This window comes from Amblyomma americanum, chromosome 11 (assembly GCF_052857255.1).
Source record: "Amblyomma americanum isolate KBUSLIRL-KWMA chromosome 11, ASM5285725v1, whole genome shotgun sequence".
In the NCBI taxonomy this organism is placed as follows: Eukaryota; Metazoa; Arthropoda; class Arachnida; order Ixodida; family Ixodidae; genus Amblyomma; species Amblyomma americanum.
In genome coordinates this window covers 63,967,551-63,988,386 of record NC_135507.1, presented here as the reverse complement: position 1 = coordinate 63,988,386, position 20,836 = coordinate 63,967,551, and the positions used below count along the sequence as shown (strand labels likewise).

At 48.1% G+C, this 20,836-nt stretch overlaps 1 protein-coding gene across 5 annotated transcripts in view; it reads right to left on the bottom strand.

Moving 5' to 3' along the window:
* Positions 1 to 262: 262 nt before the first annotated feature.
* fne (ELAV like RNA binding protein found in neurons) overlaps positions 263 to 20,836 on the bottom strand; it is a 175,842-nt gene continuing 155,268 nt past the window's right edge. For 3 of the 5 annotated variants that reach the window (XM_077643366.1, XM_077643365.1, XM_077643367.1), the window contains 2 exons: positions 18,946 to 19,331; positions 2,251 to 8,937 (listed from right to left, as the gene is read on the bottom strand). In XM_077643366.1, coding sequence (XP_077499492.1) covers positions 8,613 to 8,937; positions 18,946 to 19,331 — 711 coding nt within the window. In that variant the 3' untranslated portion in view covers positions 2,251 to 8,612. Of the gene's footprint in view, positions 8,938 to 18,945; positions 19,332 to 20,836 lie in introns of all 5 variants that reach the window. The other 2 variants (XM_077643368.1, XM_077643364.1) reach the window with 2 other exon arrangements.

The following is a 20,836-nucleotide window of genomic DNA, read 5'->3' as shown; positions in this document are numbered from 1 at the left end:
TACGCTCCGAAAGAAGTGCTCTCCCAGCAGACGGCGTTGTTGCAGAAGACGGCCGGGAAGAAAAAAAAAAGATTCCCGGACGTTGTCTGGTAGCCGAGAATGCAGACGACACGGTCGTCGTTCAAGGGCACACGTAACAAGGATCATCGGAGCGGCAAAGAACACTTCGTTGTTCATAAATACTATTTGTATATATTACACTTTGTCCAAGATAATATATTAATATTTCACTGTATAAGGTTGTTTGCGCTTGTCTGTCTCGTCAACACGAGTTTTTTAAAAAAAAACGAGTCATCGCGACGAACAACCACAATTGAGAGTCGGAATGTTAGGGCAGTGTTTTCGCCGCGATCAGTTTCTATCGATATTTTGCGCGGGATCACGTGGCAGCCTATGGGGGCTCCCTCGAGGTCTGGTTTCACACTGAGAGTGTTCTTTCGGAATGTCTTGAGAGTATAGAGGGGGCTGCTTTACACTGCAGCCTCAACTTTGGAACTCATGGTTCAAACAGGCAGAAATAAAAATATAACTGCACAAATATAATTTACCATGCACAACTCATTGCGATTTGTTAGCTGTAATAAGTTTGGCAAACCCGCCATATCCTGCAACAGACGATCAGAGGTTAAAAAAAACCTTGCCTTCAAAATCTTGCCTTGTTACGGCATGCAATTTTCTGGAGGCATTTTCAAAGAGTGCCTTTGCAGATCCAAACATTACAATGTATTTCTTTTTCCTCTGGAGTTAATTATCAGAGATCCTTGGAGGCATGCAATTATTTTGTGGACTGCAGGAATGATTTTCTTTGGCCATTTTATGCATGATTTAACCTGAAACCCTGCTTAGTACATTTGCAGATGGTTTGTTAAAGGAATGCACAATTATTACCAGAGAAATGTCTCGTGGAGAAATTTCATCTTGCTGGCAAACGACAGTTAAGACGAAACTGTTATGATGGAATGTATAGAAAAAAGGTTAACGTGAGAAGAATATATAAACACCTTATCTCCAAAATAAATATAACAGCGCCTATCTCAGTGAGACGTCAGGACAAGTTAGGTTACCATTCACAGCACTAGCTAAAAGCGAACCTTCACGACAGCCAACCAAACAGCTTGCATCATAGCACATAGACTCAACCAGCTACAACATTTCGCACATCACCAGGGAATAAGTGACTAAACTGTTAGATGCACGATAACATTCAACCTCAATGACAATAAAATTTCACTCCAATCACAGACAGCAGAGTAATGTACAGGCCGATTTACATTGGGCCAGCCATTTGGCCTCCAGAGACACTCAGCCACGGATGGTGGCTAGAGTGACGTAGCTGCACTCGAAGGACTAAAAGATATCGCACACACTGCTACGCTCAGGTAGCATAAAAACACCGTATATCTGCCCACTGCACCTGAAAAGGTTCAAGAGACAGACAAACTGTTTAGTGAGAGAGAGTGAGAGAAAACGAAGTGTAGAGCAAGGAAAAAAAGACACCCTGGCAAATTTTCAGCTGTATAGATTGCCCATCTTATTGGTGAATATTATTTGGAGCAGTGATGCCGTTTTGATGCGTTTTGTGCTAATTTACGTAGTTAGCACCTTTGAATTCGTGTTTATGTGCAAACGTGGACAAAAGTGCTCCTCCTTTGTCAGAAAAAAATGCAGCGTTTGTGACAGCTCTGATAATATTTAAAATTATTTTTCTGCCCTCCAAGTTTGAACCAGTCATGGTAACAAAATATAAGCACACATGCACAACTCTAACAAAGTGCAAAACCTCTTTTAGTAGTACCTTTTTGAAGGCTAGAAATGTAAACCGAACGGGGTGCCAACAGCAAGGTCATAAGGGGTGTAAAAATGCAGTTTATCATAATAGAAGAGTTAAATATGGGAAACGCCATCTGAGAGCACAGCACATCTATCACAGTGCAGAGGCTTTTGGGGATAACTTGTTCCCATACACCACTTTTTAGACTACATAGAGGGCTTGCAGCAGTATTGGTGCTGCAGTTCTGCTACGTAAAGTGCCAATGATTGCCAGAGGCGCATTTAAGAGAAACTGCTGCATGCAGAGAAGTGAGCTCCTCTTTCATACTTCCCGCACAAAGCACATAGCGAAAAAATCATCGCTGTATTTCGTTGTACCTAATTCCTGTAAGCAATGGCAAATAAAAATAAAGCATAAAACATAAAATAAAGAAAAAATCCAGGCAAATGCATGCAAGAAAAACTCAGGAAACAAAGGAAAACCATTAGTCCATTTTAAAACATTCGACACACCTTTAATTATTACATTAATCTTTCTTCTGACAGATGACACGCGAACATTGAAAGCGGAATGGCTGAAAGTAATGTATCTTCACTTGAGACAAGCAAGACAGTTTCATAGCGAGACGTTTTCATCATGCCTCAGTAGGTGCATGTAGGTAGTCAAACCAAGAGCGAACACAGGGCACAAAAGAATGCAAAGGAAAGCCAAAACTAAAACAAGGATTTGGAGAAAAAAAGCTATTTTTTGGTAATCCACGTGGTCAATCTTTGACAGCAAAAGAAGGAAGGATATGTGGCAGTCGAACAAAACCAAATTGACGAACCAAACAGGGTTTTTTTTTTGTCACAACACCCCGCAAAATAAAGCCCCCAATACGCCGGCACAAGCAGAACACAAGAAGTACTTCAAACGCACAAATGAATCAAAAAATATATACGAAATGGTAAGTTGCGAGATGCGACTAGCTCAGTGCAAATGCAAATAATGTAAGTACCTGCTAAACTGAAACAAGCATTACATCAAACAAGCAGAAAAAATAGATTTATACTCTACGCACACAGTGTATTATTGTGTTAAGTGTGTGTTTCATAGTGTGTGACATAAATATCTGCGTTCAAGTGATTTGGTTAGCCAATGAAATAGTTACACTAACTCTGTGTTCAACACACATGTCAAATGCAATGTTAGGCTCCACGTCTATTTAACAATCTAAAATAGAGCAGCTTTTAGTCACAATGCTAAGATTGTAAAAATTTCCTTCATAAATGCAGACATACACAGGCCAGCCACGAACCTGCATTGTGAATTTAGTTCTATGTGTCAAAAAATAGCTTTCTACTGTTCTGCCTAGGTCATGGCTGCGATGGCTAATTTAAATTACCGAGCTTCAGACTTGTGATACCAACCTTAAGCCTGATGTGTAAAATTTTGTTACTAAAATACAGCTGCATGGCAAAGACATGAACACGCTCTGACAGAAAAGGATTTTCAACCTGAAAACCAATTAAATGCACCGTAGTTGGAGCCCCACATTTAAATATTCAGGACCGATTGACCCGCGACCATATATGCATATTGTTTGAACGCACATCCTGTGCACGTGAATTACAAAAATGTTTGCGAGTGAACATGTACTTGTTTTTCTATGCGGGTGCGAGCTCTGTGGTTTGAAGAATTATCCCCATTGGTCCATGCTGCTCAGTGACATCAAGCCGACATCACATGTGTCTGCAACTTTCTCTCCACCTCCTTTCTTTCACCCACTCTCACACTGCATAGGTTTAAAGACTGGGATGGACTCAGCCGAGAGCAGATTACAACCTGACACACATACTAAGTCGCATAAAACAGGTGCACTTGCACACACACTCGCACTCACAAAGAGATAACTTTCATGCGAGATGTTATCACACCGGGTCACAGTTAAGTTACATGCCGCGCTAATGCATATGCGAACACTTCATAAAATGCAAATTTGCACATGTACCAACGTTCAAGAAACAAAAGCGCTAACCAATGATTAGGAAGTACAACTAGCGTGTGCACTTCAGGGAACACCGTGTGACCATCACAGTGGTGGCATATACATTTGTAAAGAGCCCACGACAGCAGTAAATAAATATGCACAAAGCTCTATATATATAAATGTGTACAGAAGCGTCGTATGTGTCACGAAAGCAGAAAGTGCCAGAGCCCACTTGGCACTGAACAAGCATGTCAGTCAGTCAACCACACATCAAAATGGGTGCTGGTGCAAGGAAAGCGTGCAGTTTGGTGGCGTATTGAAGTACAGATGTTTGAACAAGCCATGATATCCTTATTTCATGAGAGAATGAAATGCTCACAAAACAGATGGCTGTATATTTCTTGCAGCAACCTGGATGCTTATCACTAAACACGAATACAGTTTTTGGAAGGCCGTGCCACATAATCAATGTTCTAGTTTACGCAAACACGTCTGTTTTTTTTCAACACAGCGAGTGGTGAAATATGATGTGAGGATAAGTGCTTTGCACAGACACATATAGATAGACACACACAGTAGAGAACATCATGTGCGGGGGGTTCTTTATACATGGGAGGTGACAGAGACCTGAGATCAGCCATGTATGTTCTTGCGGAAAGTTGCATGGTACATCAATTGATGAGTTTTACTTTTCTGCCTGTAAACCTGCCAGAGACTAGAGTTTCACTCATTGTGGGGCGGCGTTGGTCGCCTGCAACCCGTAGAGAAAGAAGTGGCCACAAATAAGAAAGAGATGTACAGTAAAAAGGTGTGCGTGAAACCTGCCGATGGTTTCTGTGACCTTTTCCTCCTGCTAGAATAATGAAGCCCAAGACGGCATTCCAACCAGGCAGCTGGCACAGTTTTTTCTGGACACCAGACACATCTGGATGAGCTGTGTGCAAAAGCAGTCAGCATCTGGCAGTAAATATCACATTATTGTCACATTTCCTGCAGAATGAAAGCTTCATGCCAACCCAAGTACTAGAAATTCAACAGCCAGTTCTAACACGTCACATCAGTTTTTTACACTTTCACCCCGAGGATCATAATTAGCCCCACTGATGAATAAATTCCCAGGTTTCCATTTCAAATCCAATAGAAGTTCCCAGCAGGCCAGATGCAGTCACATTCTGACTATTTTCCAGTCATCTTCTAAAACCACCGGCACGAGTAACCCGCACGACACATGACAAAAATAGTGTGCACTTCGCGGGAAGCAGCGTCTGCAATGTGTGAACCAGCAGCTTGAAGGCATTCATCACTAGCACCTATGTGTATATTGCTCTGGAGGTGGCGAACACATCCCTCTCGTTTTCTCTCTGCCAGCCAAATTGTTCACACGAATTAAGGCTTCAAACCGCTGAGCATCCTGTATTTGTGACAGGCAGAATTGCGCAGCCTCATTGCTAGCTTTTTTAGACCGCCTGCAAGGGGAACCAGTCTCACTTACCAGACACTCCGCGCGATGAGCACAATCAGCCATTGCCGCGAAAAACGGCAATGCGACGGAAGACGGTGACGTAGCGAACACGATACATGTGCGTAGCACAGAAAGACACTGGACACTACAGAAAAAGAAAACTACTGCTACAGACATCTCAAAAACACTTATCCAGACAAAAGGAGAACAGGTGAAGTGTCGAAAGGGTGTCGACAGGGGATATAGCAATTCAATGGGCAGATGACATACGAGTACAAGCCAAAGAGTTTACCGTACCACAGAGTGCCCATGCATTCCCCGCAATTTACAACGAAGCATAAAATGCCAAACACACGTTAACTATGAACACTTAAGCAGGCAACCATGAACTGTCCTAACTTCAAACTGAGTCTCGGCATATCGCGCAAAGTATGTTACAAGGAAAGTTTTCCCAAGAGGAAGGAAGAAAACAAATCTGAATGATCCAAAGTTTTAAAAGTGGCAATGTGAAGCATGAGTATCATTTTTTTTTACGCAACTTAGCATCAACACGTTAGGACTTCCTGAAGCCAATGAGCGAAGTCAGTTAACATAAGCTCCAGTCTCTTTTCACGAAGCTAAAATGATATTCAAGGGTGGTCGTAGTAGCGCGAACAATAAATAAGCCTTTGTATAAAGCAACAGGAGCACATATTTTCAGAAATTGTAACCCTAACGTGTTCCTCAATTACGAGCAACCCAATGGCCACCAAACAGGAAACGTTCTTTTAAGTTTGTAGGTCCCGCACCATAAAAAGTGTTCTCTTTTTGTCTCACACAGCGGTTCCTTGGCTAAAAATAAGTAGTACCTGCATCACAAAGATAGTAGGCAGCATTAGCTTGCGGCATCATCAGATAAGTACTTTGGCCGTAGGAGGACTAGTGAATGAACTTACAACTCTGAACACACAACCAGTGCCGAAGGTCTGAAAGGACAAGGCGAGCTGCATCAATAAATAAGCTAAATACTTCATAAATACTTGAATAAATAAGTAGATATATTAAGCACACATAAATAGCAACGATTGACTAGCCTTTACAATTTGTGTCAGAGGTGTCAAATTTGAATCAAAAGCACCAAAGTATCTGCTGTGCAAAGGGCAATTTATCATTTGCACACACTTCCTTAACAACACTGTAAGGAGTTACTGTTGTCCAAAACGTGCACAAATTGAGAATTGTTTAAAAGCCTGGCCGGGTTTTTCGTTATGTTCACTATTGTCTATGAAAGAAGCCAAATAGGTTAGGGCCAGCCGGAAACATAAAATATCACGATGGGACCGCAAAAACCTCTCGAAAACAACCATGCAAGGTTGCCTGATTGCTTCACATCTAAAGCCTCCGGTAAACAAAAAGGTCTGTTTACGTTCTCTCTGAAGAATTTTTTTTTCCTATCGCTGGTTCGCATTTTCCTCTGTAAATGGTGTTCACGTTAAGGTTTAAAAAAAATCACCTCGTACAACGCCAAGGCAACGAGTGAAAAAAATCACTCCATCGGCGTGGAGACGTGCGCGGGTAATGGTTACTCGGGCCTCTTTTCCTCGTCACGTTTTGCGTCTTTATGCTACGACCTGGGCTGCTCTCGACACAACGGCATTGTAGTTAGGCGGCATCATTATCCTCTTGACACCACTCTGCTTAAGAAGTTCCCGGACCTATATATGTCTGAGCATGGGCACCTCCGTTTTCGCGTGGACTACGGCCATGTTTCCAGCCATCAGGCCTCTCCTTATCGCGATACGCTTCGAACAATCGTGATGGCAAGAAACAGCAAACAGGCAGAAAGACCAGTTCACAAAAGAACAGGTTTTCGAAAACCAAGTTACAAGACGCTGCAAGCGATTCGGATCGACGTTTTCAGCCAAGTGTTTTCCAAGAAACAAGGAAGAAATAAAAACCGAATGCTTTCTCCTTCATTCTTATCTTTTTTTTTTGCGCGGAAATCCAAAGTGCATCCCCATTCCGACATGTTCCCAAGATTCCTGCTCAGCAATGCACTTCGGAAAACCTTCGCAATAACCGACGTTTCTCGGTTAATAAGCGCTCCTCAATTCTCTCAATGGCTATCTGTGGTCCTCTGTTCATTTACCAGACAGCTATGAGGAGGCCGTAATCCTTCTCAACAACATCGATAACAGCGAATCCCGAGGACCGAGACAGCAGCGACCTAACAGGGCGCAAGAATTACCAACAACTCAGAGTAGAATAAGCGGACAAAAGTAGCAACCATGGTGAGGACTGACAAACCTCCACATGCGCTCCTCAAGCAATCAAAGCCCTGTGCATGAAACGAACTGCGCGCGAACAAGTTGGAGAGGAGGCAGACTCTTTCCCGGCCTGGCTATGCAACGACAGCACAGTTCTAGCCCAGGGGGGTCTGCAGTGCGATTACCAATTCTATTTATTTTTACCGAGCAGCTGGGGCAGCGTAGTCGACATTTCGCGTTCGTAGGGCCCCCGCGTTCTCCTCCCTGGTCCAGTGTTTCAGTCTCTTCTTTTTGTTTCCTTCTACAGGCCGCGTCAAACGTTATCTGCGCTTGTGAGTCATCTGGTGGAGGGCTGACAACAAGGCTCCTCCGGTCTCCGTGTACGGTCTGTGCCAGTGTCTATGAGCGAAGCGCGTGCCCGTGTGCAGTGGTCGGTGTGTGTGTGGGTGAACGCCGTTGTGTGTGTCTGTGGTTTCCGTCGGCGTGTGCTTCTCTGCTGCTTAAAGATCGGGAGTTACATTCCTTTTTGTTTGTCTGTTTGTTTGGGCAATGTAATAAACTATTCCTCTGCCGTTTTCCACTTCGTCGCTTTCTCATTATACAGTGTGGAGGTGAGATGAAAAGAAAATTGGGGGTAGTGTGTGGTGTCCTACACACCGTCCAGAACAACAGGCGGGCGACATGACAGCAACAATGTCCAAGATGCAGCCCATGAAGGTTGCCACCGAAGACTCCCAGGTGGTGTGCAGTGCTATAATTTCTGATAACAGGTTTCTGACAAGTAATCATGAAGGCAATGATCTGGATTCGCGAGACAGCTCACAGCTGTCTCCATTGACTGAATGCAAGTTGACGCAGCTCGCACTTTTTTCGACTGCATTTTTGACACCAGTCCTTGTCAGAGAAGGAGCTGCGCGCATCCCTGCCCTTTTCATCCGCGCTATGCTAGCTTTAGAAATCTGCTTTTTCGAGCAAATCCCGATGTACCTCGAGGCCCAAACGGATGTCATGACGCAAGGAGTCCCGCCAGCAGCAGTCCGTTCCGGACGGTGGAGGGATCGGTGGATGACAGAAAAAAAAAAGAAAGAAGAAAGCATGTGTTGTCTGCGTGTGTGCGTGTCTATGGCGTGTGAGGGGATGGCGTGGTGTGCAGCAGGGAGTGCCTTAGGACTTGCACTTGTTGGTCTTGAAGGAGACCTGGAGCACGCGGTTGCCGAGCGTGTAGCCGTTGAGGCTCTGGATGGCCACCAGGGCCTCGTCGTAGTTGGTCATGGTGACGAAGCCGAAGCCCTTGCACTTGTTGGTCTGCAGGTCGCGGATCACCTTGACGCTCTGCACGGCCCCGAACGGGCCGAACAGCTGCCACAGCAGGTTCTCCTCCGTGTCCGGCGCCAGGTTGTACACGAAGATGCACCAGCCGGAGCCGTTCATGGCCGATCCGGCCAGCAGCGGGTTGGCCAGGAGGTCACCCGCCAGCGGAGAGTACCGGCTGCGAGTGGTCAAGCACATGCATGCCGATAAAGAGGAGGACATGTAAGACTCAACGCTTGTTAAGCCAGAACGAACAAAGAATGAATGAATGAATGATGGGTTCCCCACTGAACCCTGGCCAATCCCCCGTCGTGGGTATGTGCCATGTCACGCAGGCAACAACAACAACAATGAACAAAGGGTGCAGGGAAAGTTATGTTCGCTAGCAAAGGTTTCACAATAATGTTTCGTAATGAAAAACGTTCGCTAGCAAACTCTGGCGTTCCTGCCTTCACTTTCTTTTCAGAGTTGTTTTGGTCTGTATAATCACTTCTTAAATATATAAGCCAACCTGGTTTTGTATTGATACAAACAGCATTTGGGGCAAAAAAAAAAGTATAACACATTTGTTCATTAAGTGTACATAAGGCCTCCCTTTCCTATACTGCTTGTACAGTAAAAATTGTAGATAGTGCAAATGCTCGGTTTGGCTTGGTTTATGGGGGTTTTAACGTCCCAAAGCGACTCAGGCTAAGAGAGGCGCCGTAGTGAAGGGCTCCGGAAATTTCGACCACCTGGGGTTCATTAACGTGCACTGATATCGCATAGCACACGGGCCTCTAGAATTTCGCCTCCATCGAAATTCGACCGCCGCGGCCGGGATCGAACCCGCGTCTTTCGGGCCAGCAGCCGAGCGCCATAACCAGTCAGCCACCGCGGCGGCTATATAGTGCAAATGCCTCAGGAGCCTCGCCTCAACGACTGCTGTGTTTGGAGCACCACACGTAAGGCTCATCACAGTTCCAGCCACATCCTTAGTCATGTCCAATGCAAGCCCCCCCCCCCCCCCCTCTCTCGCGCCTTGAAATCAGCGAAACCGTAGACCACGGTAACTACCCGTAGTGGCTCGGGCGATTCACCCTTTACCTGCAGGACGCACCCCGACATGCCATACGCCGGCTTTCGCATGCGAGCTGTCGAAACGTGTGCTGACAAAAGCTTCCGGGCATCAAATCAAAACAGTTGTTCATGTCCTATGCCAATGCTTCTCTGCACTGAAATGCGGTAACGCACTTGAGTACGTACTCCCCGCCCCCCCCCCCCCCCCCCGCCCGCCCCAGGCAATGTGGAAAGGATGCGAAAACCATGAGCTCATGCACTGCAGCAAAACCTGCATCAATAGCGCAGTCAAAATCATGTTGATGAAAACTAGGTAAGCAAGCATTGCTTATATACAATGCTCTCGCCTTTGCCGCCCACACGCGTTGGGTATCTAAGTGAACATGATCCTAAAACCTTGTTGGAGACGAGGTGCCATCATTGTAATGCCACCCTTGTGTTCTCAGAGGCGATTTAGCAGCAACGCACTATGGTCCGCAATTATAAAGAACAAAGCAGTTCTAGTTCGATCTGAGTGCACAAGACCCTAACTAAACACGACATGAAAAAACGGTTCCAGGCTAAACACACGCACACAGGCACGCACGCACACACAGTAGCAGCTAACGTCCCGCGTGTGTTTACCCAAAGTCGGGGAAAGGGATGCTGCCAAGGTTGATCACACTGCAGCGCCGCGTATTAGCATGAGATATAGCCTCAAGCATTACCGGCAAATCGGAAAGGCGATGAACGGCCCATTACCAGAGCCAGCGAGAGAAATGCGGCATGTCGTTAGTGTCTAGTTTCCAGTATCTGAATCCCTGTGCAACTGCTTTCCAGCAAAGCGTGTACGGCCGAAAAAAAAAAGGAAAATGCTCTAAAACCTCCTAGGGCTGCCCTATCGCGCAAGTGGCCGCAAAAACAACTACGCGCGCAGAGAAGCAGAGACCGAAAGAAACTCGAATCGTCGCAGATGCTCATTTAAATAAAAAAATAAATCTCACGCTCGGTTCCACTGTCGGGTCCTGTACGTGGCTTTGCCCCTGAACCTATCAGGTCCTCTTTCCCGTCGCACGATCCTCTGACAGCGCGTCCCCAACGTTTGCGCGGCCATCAACGCCAGCTTCCGGCTGCCTTCTACGCAAATCGGGGAATGTACCCACGGGACTACTCAGGTGCGAAGCAGCTTCCCTCCGCCGATGACCCGACCAACCTGGGTAACCGCAACTGCAACAGCACCCAGCGCCTCACTCACAAACAGCCGCCCAGAGACGAAGCCACAAAACGTGCCACAACGGCGCAGTCGCTTAGGCGGTTACCCAGCGAGTCACCAACGAGCGAGTTGCGCCGCCGCCGAAAAGGCAAACACGCGCTCACGTACGCGCGCACCAACCACCCACGGACCGCGGTGATCCAATCTATTTGCTGGCCCTGCCGCCGCAACACAGGCGCCCGGGGCCCTTCTCACCGCGTCGCCCAAAGCGACGGCACGACGCAGAGACAGCAGCGCGTCGCCACCCTTCCAACCCCGTGGCTAAAGACCCGAGAAGACCTCGAGCACCGGCGAAGCGCGAAGCCCTAATGCGGGCACCCGCCAACGAGACGGCCTGGGGACGTCGGGGGACGGGCGGCCTACCGCCGCCTCGTCGTCGTTCGTTTATGAGGCCGATATTACCCCCGATGAGCGCCACGGATGGAAAGAGAGCCGAGCGAGGGCTCGTGTTTGTCCTTTGCGTGCGGGGACCGTCGCGGCCGCAATTTCGGCGGACGGCCTCTACCCCGCGCTCCCCGCAATAGGGCTATTTTCCATGGAGTAGCTTTCGCTCCCGCGGCGATGAACCTCGGCTCTCAAATGAGACGAGCACGCGCCAACATGACCGAAGCCAACGCTCCTGCAAACATAAATATCCTAACAGTGTAAGCGTGCCACGATGTTCAGAGGACTACACCACACGATGAGGCGCATTTATCGAGCGTTAATACTTCCAAACTTTACGCCCTTTTCTGGTCCAAAGCCTCGCTCCCTTTCCTGTAGCTCGTATCGAGCAGTACTGGTAACGACATCCGGTGGTGCAGGGACCATTACCCAAGTTCCTTAGCGCGCAATCCGTACTGCGCCCGGATGTCGTATACCGCTTCTGTGAACTGGTTCCTCGAGGAGGCGATTTTTGTTCCTCCTCCTCCTCCTCCTCCTCCTCCAAGTTACGCCAGATTCCTTCACAGTCCAAACCGGACGTACGGTTCACGCCTCTTCCCTATGGGCCTTGAATCTACCACAGGTCCTGAACATGACAGGCTATCTTCGCTACAGCTTAATCCCCGCACGCCGCCCTAATGAGAAAGCCCTTAGCGCTCCCTCCGAGCCTTCGTTCCCGTACTTCGATGCGGGCTCCCAAGTAATCCCGTACTGCGCAAATAAATGCACCTTAAAAAATTTGCATATATATTCTTGGTGATATACGACCACAAAACGCCATGCTGCGACTTTCATGTCCGTGTTGAAGAAGTTTGATCCTGAAAACACCCGCGATTTGTGCACTACTTTACAGACATCACTGCCGCGGCACGCTGAAGTGCTAGGGCGCTCTAAAATTTTTCTCAAAACTTGTTCAGAGATCTGACTAGCAAGTTTCCAAGGAACGCGATGTACGCCCTCAACCAATAGGCGTGATCGTAATAGTGACTAGTTTTTTATGAAGAGCACTCATTCTTGAATTCCTATAGTTGCCTAGATTGATTGGGTCTCCGTAAATAAATGGCTCGATGTAGTTTTACTAATGCGTAGATGTTGCGGGAAATGTGCACAAGTGACGCACATTAGTCCCAGAGGCTAGTACCGCGCTTTGGCACTGTCCAGGTGCAGACAAAATGTTATATTATCATCCTCAAAATTGTCTTACCGAATTTCTCAGGCCTTAGGAATGTGCCTGAAAAGGTGTTCTGCACTTCTAAGCTTCTCAGCGGATAATGGATCTAGCCCTCGAGTCTCCTGCGGAGTTCGCAATCGCCCCAAACATTTTGCTCGAGGCGCCAGGTGCGGCGTTTGAGCCACATGATTACTAAAGTGTAGCCTTCGCTTCCAAACACCGCACTTCGAAAAAACCGGCCGCGTCATTGTAAAAAACCTGCGGAGAGTAGGAGCCTCACCGCGAAGTCGAGTGACAAACGCTTAAGACATCCGAGCCAGAAACCAAGCGCAACCTGAGCGCGCGCTTTTTTATTTATTTATTTATTTTGAACCCCAAGGATCTCTGACGGGACATTAAGTGATAGGTGGGCGCTAGAACGGCGATTAACAACGAATGTCACGGGGGAATCATGACGATGACATGGCTTTCTCGATGGCAGTCTTGAAATGGGCAGGATCGGGGATTAGCGCTAAGTCGCTGGGAAGGTTGTTCCAGTCGCGACCTGTGCGCACAAAAATGACTTCTTGAATGTAGCAGTGCGGGCACGATGCGGGATGCCGTTGCTTGGATGGCCTGTACGGGTTGTTCGACGTACTGGTAGAATGAGCTTACTATCACGGGGTAAGCAATGGAAAACCACAGGGACGTGAAATTCGGCGACGGGAAGCGAGAGAAGGAAGTTGTAATTGGAACTTTAAGGCGGATATGATAGAGTATCCCGAGTAGTTTGAAAGAATAAAGCGAGTGGCACGATTCTGAACAGATTCAAGGGCTGAGATGTGGTTAGACTGATGGGGGTCAAATATTACGCAAGCGTGTTCAAGTTTAGGAGGCACAAGTGTTTTATAAGTTAGTAATTTTAAAGAAGGAGGTGCCGTGCGCAGGGTACGACGGAGATAACCAACTGCTCCATTAGATGAATTTATAATGTGGTTAATGTGGCAAGACCATGATAAGTCACTACTGATGTTAATACCAAGATACTTAAAAGAGTTAGAGGAAATAATGGCAGAATCGTTAACCTTATAAGTAGGCGGAGCATAATTTCGGCGGCGGTGAAAAGTAATTTGTACAGTCTTTGTAATATTTAGGGACATTAGCCACGTAGTGCACAACCGCTGTATGTTACCGAGGTCACTATGGAGGTTGTAAGCATCCTCGGCGTTAGTTATGGGGCAGTAGAGTACGCAGTCATCCGCGAAAAGGCGGATGCTAGATGTTACTGTAAACGGCAAATCGTTAATGTAACCTTTGTCCGTAAAGTTCTGAGACTGAGTCTATTTTTTAAAAAATGCGTTTAACATTGAATCATTTCTATAGCGCCCCTTCGAAATAGTCTCTCTTGCAGTCTATACACAGCTGCCAACACTTCTTGAGGTCTTGAAAACAGTCGGAAAACGCTTTTGGCAGGACTGTCCCATCCAGCGACCTTTTTGGGCTCTCTTCACACGAGGAAACCGGAAAAAATCGCATGGAGAGAGGTCAGGCGAGTATGGCGGATGGGGAAGTACACTAATGCTGTGCTTGGCGAGAAATTTTGTCACGTTATCGTGGAGAAGGTTCCAATGTCCAGATGCCCATAAGTCACGATGACGGCGCCGCACTGCATCACGCATGTGTTGGAGCACGCGGATATAAAACTCCTTATTCACCGTCTGCCCTTGTGGGACGAACTCGTGGTGTACGACACCTGAGGAATCGAAAAAAAAAACTACCTGCATCGTCTTTGTTTTGGTATTCTGTCGCCTCACCTTTCTCGACGCAGGAGAGCTTGTGGTCCGCCATCCGGTGCTCTGCCTCTTTGTTTGAGGATCGCATTGAAAACGCCATGTTTCGTCTTAGCAATCATGCTGTCGACGAATGCAGCATCCTTCTCTGCCTCGGAGAGCAAATCAGCGCTCACTGATGCCCGCGTGTCCATTTGGTCCTTTGTGAGGGACTGCGGCACAAGTCTGGCATTCAGCTCTCGTTTCCCCAAGTTCTCACGCAAAATTTGGCGGCATGTTGTCTTACTAATGTCGAGGGCATCTGATAACATGCGGACTGTAATGGTGTGGTCTTGCTGTAGGATTTCCGTGATCCGAGCCACGTTTCTTTCATTCCGTGAAGTTGAAGGGCAACCGTGCTTTGTGTCGTCTTCCACCGACGTTCCCCCCAAAACGAACCTCTTGTGCCACTCGAAGACTCGCGCCCGCACTAATGTCTCGTTGCTCTAAGCGTCACGAAGGAGCTCATACATCTGTGTGGCTGTCTAGCCAAGCTTCACACAGAATTGTATGTTTACAGGCTGTTCGTGGTGGACATCCATCTCTCCACATTCGCTCACAGTATAATGCGCAGACGAGTAGTGACGTGATTTTCTACATTTAGTGCCATCTAGCGGCTGACACAGCAATTAACATAAATAGCTCAGGTTAGCGCGAAAAGGTGGCGTACACATATGCAGCAACCTTTGTTTTGGGGAATCATTTCTAGAGAAGAAAATAAATGTCTCAAAATTTATGGACAAAGGCCGTACATTAGAAAGAGCAAGGACCCAGGAACTGTGCCTTGGGTACTCCTGAAAGATAGTGTGAGTAAGATGATGATAAGCCATTAGAGGAAGCAAATTGCATGCGGTCGGTTACAAAGCTTCGAATCCAGTTGAAAACACTAGGCACTTTACTTCCCGATACGCAACGTGCAACAATGCGCCATAGATTGCGCGACAAAGGTGCAGCATGCAAATGAAGTGGCAGAAGTGGCGCCAAAACGCTTCCCTGTCACTGGCAATGCGGGAGCATTCAGCGTACGCGCTCGAGACAGACCATCTTGCGTCGGCTAGAGCGAGTAGGGGCGAAACCCTAGGAGGCCACAAAGGTAGGAAGTAGGAGATAACAATCCGCTACCGTGATTCGCTTCTGCGATGCGCCTCTGCGCGTGTGCAGAACGCCCCGAGGACACCAGATGACGACACGTGCCCGTCAGCTGCGCGCCCGCCTGCCGCGTCGGGACCAATCAGCGCGCACGCAGTGGTGCTCCGCGGAAGCGGATCGCGCCGTAACTCTCTAATGACGGCAACCTGAGATTTCATACGTAGCGCCTCCCTCTCCGCGCAAGTTCCATAGGAGTTTCATTTGCGCCATCGCCGCAATGAAAGTGGAGAGCGGGAAGATGCCCAAGGAGGAGGATGGGAAGAGTCAGGAGAGCGCGCGGAGCGGCGGAGGTCGAGGGATCGCAGCGAACATGATCTCCCACTCAAATAGCGTCATTAGAGAGCAATTAAAGCACGAGTTTTTTTTTTCACTCCATCGCCCTCTTTCCTTCCCGCCCCCTTTTTTTTATTCTGCCGTTTTTTTCAGAACCTTTCTCCCCAAAGACGCTTTCCCGTTGTCGCCCGATACGCCGTGGAAGCGTCGTACGCGAGCCACGTCGGCCTTGCATTAGCTCTTCGATGTTTCGTAACCGAAACAGCGGCCGCACCGTTTCCGTCCCATGGGAGGCAATTTGCAAGACGTTAGCGTCAACGTGTTCGGGAGCCCAGACCGCTGCCAGCGCTTCTCACGCGGGTTAATTCAGTGCGTTTCGCAGTGAGCTCTTCCAGCGCCTTCCTGACACCCACGCGGTAACTGAAAATCGCGACCAACGATTATTTTCGCTGCAGCTAAATTACTGGGCTAGTCAGACTACAGCGGTAACGTACAGTCGTCCGCAGACCTGTCTAGAGCGCTCGAACTGCGCGCAGGGCAATACACATCCTCAATTTACGAGTGGCCTAGGGCTCTAAACAAGACCCTGTCATGCATGCACATTCCCATGAATCTTGGTTAACTCCTGAAGTCTTTTAAAACTATACCTGGTTGGGCAGGCAGCGGCGGTTTTCATAAATGCACAACAGAACGCACCGTTCGCGCGTCTATAGAGACAAGTGTCTGGACGACTGTACTATCAGCGTCAAATGAAACGCTAAGAGAATCGAAACGCAAACTGCAGAGCTGGATGACATTACACTGGGGAGCCCTTACAAAAATGGCTTTAGACAGTCTATAGACTGTCCACAGAATTCTGTCTATAAAGTCTATAGACTTTCTATAAACAAACCTTAGAGAACAGTGTATAGGCAATTCAAATCCTATAGACAGTCTATAGACAAGCTATAGATTTTTGGCCATGCACTTTTTGCAGAGTTTTGTCTATAGAAAGTTTATAGGCTATGAATAGACAAAAAGAAATATCTATAGGAAGGCAATAGAGCCTATTAGAAGTCTATAGACTGTGTATGGACCATTTTTATAAGGGAGGCAGAATACTAGAGCGGCTGATTTTCGTTTCGAAGGAGTAAAGACCGCTATTCTGAAGTGTTAATAGGCCACGCCTTCATATCCTCTGCAGGTGGTAAATTTTTTGATTGATTGCACTCGAGTTTCAGTTTCTGTGTTCGGGTTCCACTTTACACTGACGGTACATAATGCAGATCTCGTGAATCGTGCTCTCCACCAGGTTGGCTTGTAGAAACATTATTGACCTAAAATTTCAATGGGGCGAGATTAGTGTCCCCCCCCCCCCTCTAACAACGAAGGGCGACCTCTCGCACCGAGTATGCAAGTTTGCCTTGTGTTCTTGTCCGGCTCCCTAGCAAGGCCAATTACTGTGAGGGAGCCGGTAGAAGGCCTTTTGGAGGTGGATCTTCCTCACAGTCTCGTAGTATCTGTCCTTCTCTTGATATTTAACCGCAATATAAGCAGTCAGGATCGACGGGTTGTTCGGTAATTTCAGGCTGAAGATTGGGAGTCGTGATTGTCCCAGTTTCGGCTCTACACAGGGCATACACTTTCTTACTATTACCTAGAGGAAAATATGACGCCCCGTCTATTGGAGTTTGCATGCATCTTCCTCAAGACTACCTCAACCACCATGGGCGCACTAAGCATCATGGGACGGAGGGCTACCGACTGCAGAACCATAGCTTTTGGCCAAAAAATAACGCAAAAATAAACGTTGTTTGATAATCCAGAATGCCATAACATTCAATATCCTGTCTATAAATTGCAACAAACGAGCAGAAAAGCATGCGAATGCTAAGTTTGCTCAATATAAGATAGCTTGCTCTCCTATATTGGCCCTGTATTGTACACCACAAAAACTAAGAGTTCGTGCTTAATAAGCGCAATTATAAAAATAAATCTGTTGTCAAAAAAAAATGTTGTTGCTTCAACGCTTTAAGAGGTTTCTCAATCACATTTCGGAAAACCGAAACCTTTTATTGGCGTCGTGTGCTGTTGCCTTTTCGCTATTATGACCTTTGCGCACTACGTTCGCGGCAAAGTCGTCTGCGCGCGGGGCGCGCCATAGACGGATTGGGACATCTTAGTAACGCCGCTCTGTGTTGCCGAAAAAATCCGACTGTCCCGCACCAGGGCCAGGGGAGGAAATAAGTGCAAGGTTGGTTGGTTGGAAGCACAGGTGGGTCCCCGGGAGTCTAATTCCATTGGCTGGATCCACCACACATACTTCCGGAGTCTGAAAAGCCGCGAAAAACACTTGACGGTTATTAACTGGGAGCGGGTGGTCCCCAACCGCCAGTCCGAACCGGACCCCTGAAAGTCGTGGAGGAGCCTGAGGCAGCTGCCCCGGGTTAGGATTCCCTGTCTCCGAGTCGGAGCTATGGCGTCGTTGGGTGGTCGGGCATCCCGTGAGTGGAGCCGCACCATTGGACAACATCGACGCCCTCCCTGTCCTGGCCAGACAGGAGTCGAGCGATGATAAAATGAGGGTCAATATCTCGCTGTCCCCATTCCCATCACATTACCCATAACCCTTCCCTCAGTCCCATTCCCACAACCTATGTCCCACCCCCTCCGCTACGTCCCAGGGGAGATCAGGGGAGTCTCCCCGGGCCCGCTCCCCCGGCTGTGGGTCGCTTAGTAGCATTACCCCATTTTTTTATTTTCCCACCTACGGGTGGCAAAAGCACAACATTGCCTTCGGGCCTTTTCATTTATATTACGATTGGGTTAAGCCTGTGATACTTTAGTGGTACAGGCAGGAGCTTATTGGTTACGTTTTTTTATGGCAGCTCCACCATACTCTTTGTCCCGCACCAGGTAGAATCACCGGCCCATGATGCTTTGAGCGTGTATGATGACTGAGGTGCAGCTCCGCCAGCCTTCCCTCTAGTTAATAGTAAGAGACTATGACGTAGGGGTATAAAGCGGCAGCTTCCAAGTTTTGGAATTGCCCAAGAGGGGTGTCAGGGTTACCTGAAGCGGTTGGCCGGGTGGTGTATGGGCCCCGGGAATCGGCGCTGGGGCGACAGGTAGGCGGCCAGCGGCGCGATGGCCTTGGCGTTGTTGCTCGGGTTGTTTGCGAACTTGACGGTGATGGGCTCGGTGGCGCCGCCGTCGGCCGGCACGCTGTTGTGCAGGTGCTTGATGGCGCGCTCGGCCTCCACGCGCTGGTCGAAGCGCACGAAGCCCACGCCCTTGGACAGACCGGTGATGTTGTCGCAGAGGATGCGCGAAGTTATGATGCGGCCATAGGGAGAGAAGAGCCCTTCCAAATCCTGCTGAGTCATGGACTTGGGCAGTCCGCTGACGTACAGGTTGGCACCCTTAATAGCCTCACTACTAGGGCGGGCATACGACACCTGCGTCACGGACAACAAAGAGAGAGAACAATACTGTCATCACCCGAAAAGAGAATGCGAGTTCACTTCTTGCAAAATAATTCCACAGCACTGCACAGTCTTGAACGGCGTGCTAGTTCCTAGATCCAGAGTAACAACTGCGACATGCAAAAATGTTTTACTTTCAACTAGACAAGCCTTGACTAGCCAGAATCATTTTTGCAGTGTATGAAGGCTATGGATATAGGTACAAAGAAGGTGGAATATAGGCGCCACAGAGAGTGCTTGAACGTCAGAGAGGAAGATGAGATTAGAAACATTGATCAGGGGATATGGGTCGCTGCATCTGGCACTCTAGACTGCGTTAAAGGAGTATGGACACCTAACTTTTCGGCGCGTGTCTTCCTGTTTGGAATGATGCGTAAGCCATTGTTATACGTGGATTACCATCTCGGCAGCAGTGGCAGCGTGTGGACGCTTTTCTAAACGCAACACTGCTTTTCGCAGCTCCGTTTCTCCCGCAATCCTGTTGCCTGGCCTGAAGTAGGCGTCTACTTGGGCTTCAATCATCGTAGCAGTGGCACGTGTTTGCGGAAACCAGCGATAAACTGCAACCAGAGCGGCGCTGCAGGCTACCGGCTGCAAGGATAAAAGCTGGACTCGTGAACCACACGGCACTCGGCAGCAGTGGCAGCATGTGGACGCTTTTCTAAACGCAACACTGCTTTTCGCAGCTCCGTTTCTCCCGCAATCCTGTTGCCTGGCCTGAAGTAGGCGTCTACTTGGGCTTCAATCATCGTAGCAGTGGCACGTGTTTGCGGAAACCAGCGATAAACTGCAACCAGAGCGGCGCTGCAGGCTACCGGCTGCAAGGATAAAAGCTGGACTCGTGAACCACACGGCACTCGGCAGCAGTGGCAGCATGTGGACGCTTTTCTAAACGCAACACTGCTTTTCGCAGCTCCGTTTCTCCCGCAATCCTGTTGCCTGGCCTGAAGTAGGCGTCTACTTGGGCTTCAATCATCGTAGCAGTGGCACGTGTTTGCGGAAACCAGCGATAAACTGCAACCAGAGCGGCGCTGCAGGCTACCGGCTGCAAGGATAAAAGCTGGACTCGTGAACCACACGGCACTCGGCAGCAGTGGCAGCATGTGGACGCTTTTCTAAACGCAACACTGCTTTTCGCAGGTTAGTAGCGTTTCTTTTACGCCTTTGTAGCTGTAAATTTGCTGTCGCTGCCCTGCTGCCAACTTGTAAAACCTGTGTATTTTGGTTGTTGCTTGCTTCTTGAATTGGTCGTTGCTGCTTCTTGAAGTCCCAATGTCGGGAAACAATACTTGCCTTTCCTGTAATGAGGCTGTTGGCCCCAAAGAGGCGTTTATGTCTTGTGTGGAATGTACCCAATCTTACCATATTGGAAACTGTGCTGGTCTCACAGAAAAGCAATTTAAAAACCGAAGCGCGTCATCAAAGCAAAAATGGACATGTCCCAGTTGTAAAGCAGCTAAGCAGAAAGATGAAAATCA